At 31.9% G+C, this 3,977-nt stretch overlaps 1 protein-coding gene across 1 annotated transcript; it reads left to right on the top strand.

Annotated features, from left to right (window-relative positions):
- Positions 1-3,094: 3,094 nt before the first annotated feature.
- On the top strand, positions 3,095-3,835 carry LOC106307998 (auxin-responsive protein SAUR71). Its single transcript, XM_013745104.1, has one exon. It carries the CDS (start codon positions 3,360-3,362, stop codon positions 3,651-3,653), a length of 294 nt encoding a protein of 97 aa, XP_013600558.1. The 5' UTR covers positions 3,095-3,359; the 3' UTR covers positions 3,654-3,835.
- Positions 3,836-3,977: the final 142 nt, after the last annotated feature.

Raw genomic sequence — 3,977 nt, 5'->3', positions numbered from 1 at the left:
GCTTTATCATCATGCCAATATTTTCCAACTTTCACATAAACAAACAATAACCTAAGGTTATCAAATCCCAAGGCTCTGACACCACATTGATGGGGAAAATCACACGCTTGTAATGGCGCAGAGGAAATAGAAATGTTCTCACATTTGTGTGAACCTGTGAGGATAATACTCCAACAATAACATAATATAGTATAAGCATAAATTAAACGCAACAATCATTTTTTACGTGAAAAACTTCTTCGATGTGAAAAGGAATGACCGTGGACCGTAATTCACTCAACAATCTACTATAATATGGGTATGAGTATAATCACGTCCTCCCTGTTCAAAAATTCGAATAAATCCAGCTATAGACTCAAGCTACAAAGAGGTAACTCCAATGCAAGATACAATAACAACAACAAAAAAGCAATACAAGAACTCAAGTACCTGCAGCAACAAAATGACCTCAATCACTAAGATTCTGGTAACCAGAGACTAATCCACCATAAACATCTAAGATGAACAAATCAACAATACTGCTGCCAAATTTTATTTCCATGAGAGAAGATTAATATACCGTCAAATTTACCAAATACTTAAAACAGAACTGTTGAAGAATTATAGCAACCAGCTTATAAAAAAGCCAACCGTTGAAACGCAAATTTCACCATTGAATCTCAAACCTACAGTGACGAAAATTTTCACAAAATATCGTCAGATCGGGATCAGTCTAAGCTCACAAAATCTTATCCTGACAAACACAAATGAATATGACTCTTTTTTTTGTCTTATATCATAAACTACACAAATTAGATTAAAATATTTTATACAGTGCTTCACTAACTTTTAAAACACAATACTAATTTTATGGATAAATATCATTGGCCCAAAATCTGAATATGTGAGTGTGTAATTAGAACATCAAAATAGTCACTTTAATTTTTTTGAAGTGGACACTTCGATCTTCTATATAAACGTCTTAATTTCACAACTATTAAGCATGATCAAACACATATTGGTTTGGAATTGATTCATGTTCCTGACTTGGCCCGATCCTCCTGTGTTATTGGATTTTGAGCTTGTCTCAATAATACGAGTATGGTAATGGATATATTTAACAAGCTTACAAAATATTAAATATGTTCAAATAATTATATTTTTAACCCATGAATTAATCAAATACGTTCAATTGTTCACAACAAAAACATTTTAAACATATGATTGTTTCATAACTTTAAAAAGATAGGTGAGTGTTATCTTGACAAAGAAAGATAGGTGAATGCTGATCCATAAGTTATGATCTATGTCGATCTTTTACCGCCGAATTGGATATCTGAACCATTTTAAGTAGAGTAGGTGTTGTTGACAAAAAAAACTTTAAAATGTTACCTGAAAATAATTATTATCTCCAATGACAAATGGTTAAGAAAGAGCAATCCATCTAAACGTAAATAATTCTCTAAAAATAGCAATGGATTCAAACTTGCATATGATATAATTTAAACAGTAACGATCGAAGACCGTATTTTAATAATATGAAATGTATTGAAACCAAAAAATAAATTATAAAACTGAAATAAGCATACAAGCACATGGGAGCGGTGATTGGTTTCTGACACCGGCTCGGTATTACAATAAATGCGTGGTATTTCAAGGATGTAAAGAAAATTTAAAAAATGTAATGCTACAAAGTCAATAATACGGTAGTCAAAGAACAATAATGATGTTGCCGGCTTCAGACGCGTTTCCACCTTGACTTCCTTACCAAGGAAGCGAGCATCTACATCGAAGATTCAATGCCAAGGTTTACACCATTTCTAAAAAAAAAAATATAATATTTTCATTTTTATGAATTCACTTTTTGCAGATTTACTGGGATGAACTCGGTTTATCACTGTAATGCAAACTTTACCGCGATTGGTCCGCTTATTTTTTTTTATTTTTTTTTTTTTAAATCAAACAAAAAAAATAAAAAAATTAATAAAAAATTAAAATTATGATCTCCTTGAAAATTCATTGATATTGATACAGATGCTCTAAACATTCTTGCTATAAGATCAGCGTTAGTTTTTTCTCTTAAATTATTTTATATCTGCAAAGAAGTTCTATGCATAATGTCATAGTACCAGACAAAAATGGTCACGAGTACCAAATCTACGATATATCCAGAGAATTATTTGTATTAGAGATCGCGTTATCATAATTTCTTGGCGTTTAACTAATCCTTTGATATTTTCATACATTTTTCTTCTTCCATAGTAGTATGTATAAAGTAAATGCCATACTTAAACTTAATTAATAATAATTTGTCGTGTTTTTATAAACTTCTCAAAAATTTGTAGGGAACCGAAACTTATGAATTTTGGAAGAAGGTTTGATAAGTGTTTATGTAAGTATAGAATATATATTGCCTATCTATATTATTAGATTCTGAGTTTCAAAAAAAAAATTCTATATTAGAGATGTCTATATATGTGATCCCATGAAACATTATTATAAACAATCAACTAAGCGGGATCAGTGTAACTAGTGTTAGAGTAATTTTGTTTATGTGCTCGTACATGAAGTCTAGTTTAATATTTTGCCAGAAGTTTTCTAAGTGTTTAGTACTATGCTAAGAATGATCGAAATTCAATCAAATTTAGGCAATCTTAAGTCAAAACATGTGATTTAAATGATATAACCCCAAAGCTTCCTTTGTTGATTTATATTTAGTGATTTTTGTTATACTAGAAGTATACGTTTTTTTTTTTTTTTTTTATGTCAAAAAAAAAAGAAGTATACGTTTTTCATCATGTTTTACTTGGTGACTTTATTCTTTTTCTTTAAAACCAGAAATATCAAATAAACGAAATTTAACCATATATATCTCTACAAACGCGTTAAGCGAACTTTTACACACAAAAGGTTGCTCAATAAACGGGAAAAATTCGAACAATTATCAACCAACGGCACTTGGCATCAGCAAGGCGACATACAAGTTGGTAGATAGGTACGGCCAATGGGCAATAGGTATGCATGGTTGCCCATTGATTATTTCATCCATTATTGCTTGCTAAGTAAAATAGATATACAACACCCGCAATCATTCACATAAATCATGCGCAAAAATAAAACGTTACTTATTATCAACCATTTTGCCACCGTATTCTCTATCTCTTTTGGTCTAAAAAAAAAGACAAGTCCCTAAAAAATCAAAATCAATGCGTATGACAGAAAGACAGTACGAACCCATTTCCCGCGTTTCTCCCGACCTTCCAGTTTGTTTCGTAGACTCAAAAGTCTTATAAATATATCAACCATACTATCCATAAAACGTCAGAAGACTCGCAACCTCAAAAACCAAATAGTTTTAAAAAAAAAACAATCCAAGGAATATGAAAAGCGCGGTAAAAAAACTACTATGTTGCGGAGCTAAGAGCTTTCCCCACAGAGCGAGATTACCAGAGGAAGGACGAGTCCGCGTATATGTCGGAAACTACAGAGATACGCAATGCAAGCTAGAGATGGATGCTGATTTCCTGACCCACCCTTTGTTCGAGGAACTCCTCCGGTTTTCAGAAGAAGAGTTCGGTTACTCATACGATGGCGCTTTGAGGATCGCCTGCGAGATCAATGCGTTCATCGACATGATCAATTTCCTCAAGTCCACAACTCATCTCCTATTATAATAACAACACTGGTTTTTGAAGATAATATCTTCTTCTAATATTTTCTTTTATTATTGGGGAGTAAATGCCAGTGAGAAATGTAGGCATGTGGATTTCATCTCGATCTCAATTATTTTTGAAAAAAAGACAAAAATAGTACTAAATCAAGTTTTTGTTCTCAAATTAGCACTCAAAGTCAAAAGTCACAAAAATAACACTTAATGTTTTATCAAAAGTCACAAACTTAGGGTTTATAGTTAAAGGGTGGGGTTTAAGATTTAGGGTTTAGGGTTTAGGGTTTAGAGTTTAGGGTTTATGGTTTAGAGTTTAGGGTTTAGGGTTTAG

This window comes from Brassica oleracea, chromosome C8 (assembly GCF_000695525.1).
Source record: "Brassica oleracea var. oleracea cultivar TO1000 chromosome C8, BOL, whole genome shotgun sequence".
NCBI lineage: Eukaryota > Viridiplantae > Streptophyta > Magnoliopsida > Brassicales > Brassicaceae > Brassica > Brassica oleracea.
This window is presented reverse-complemented; position numbering and strand designations above follow the sequence as displayed.

Excerpts from the sequence above, each read along its gene's own strand:
- LOC106307998 (XM_013745104.1), top strand. The coding sequence starts at position 3,360 with ATGAAAAGCGCGGTAAAAAAACTACTATGTTGCGGAGCTAAGAGCTTT.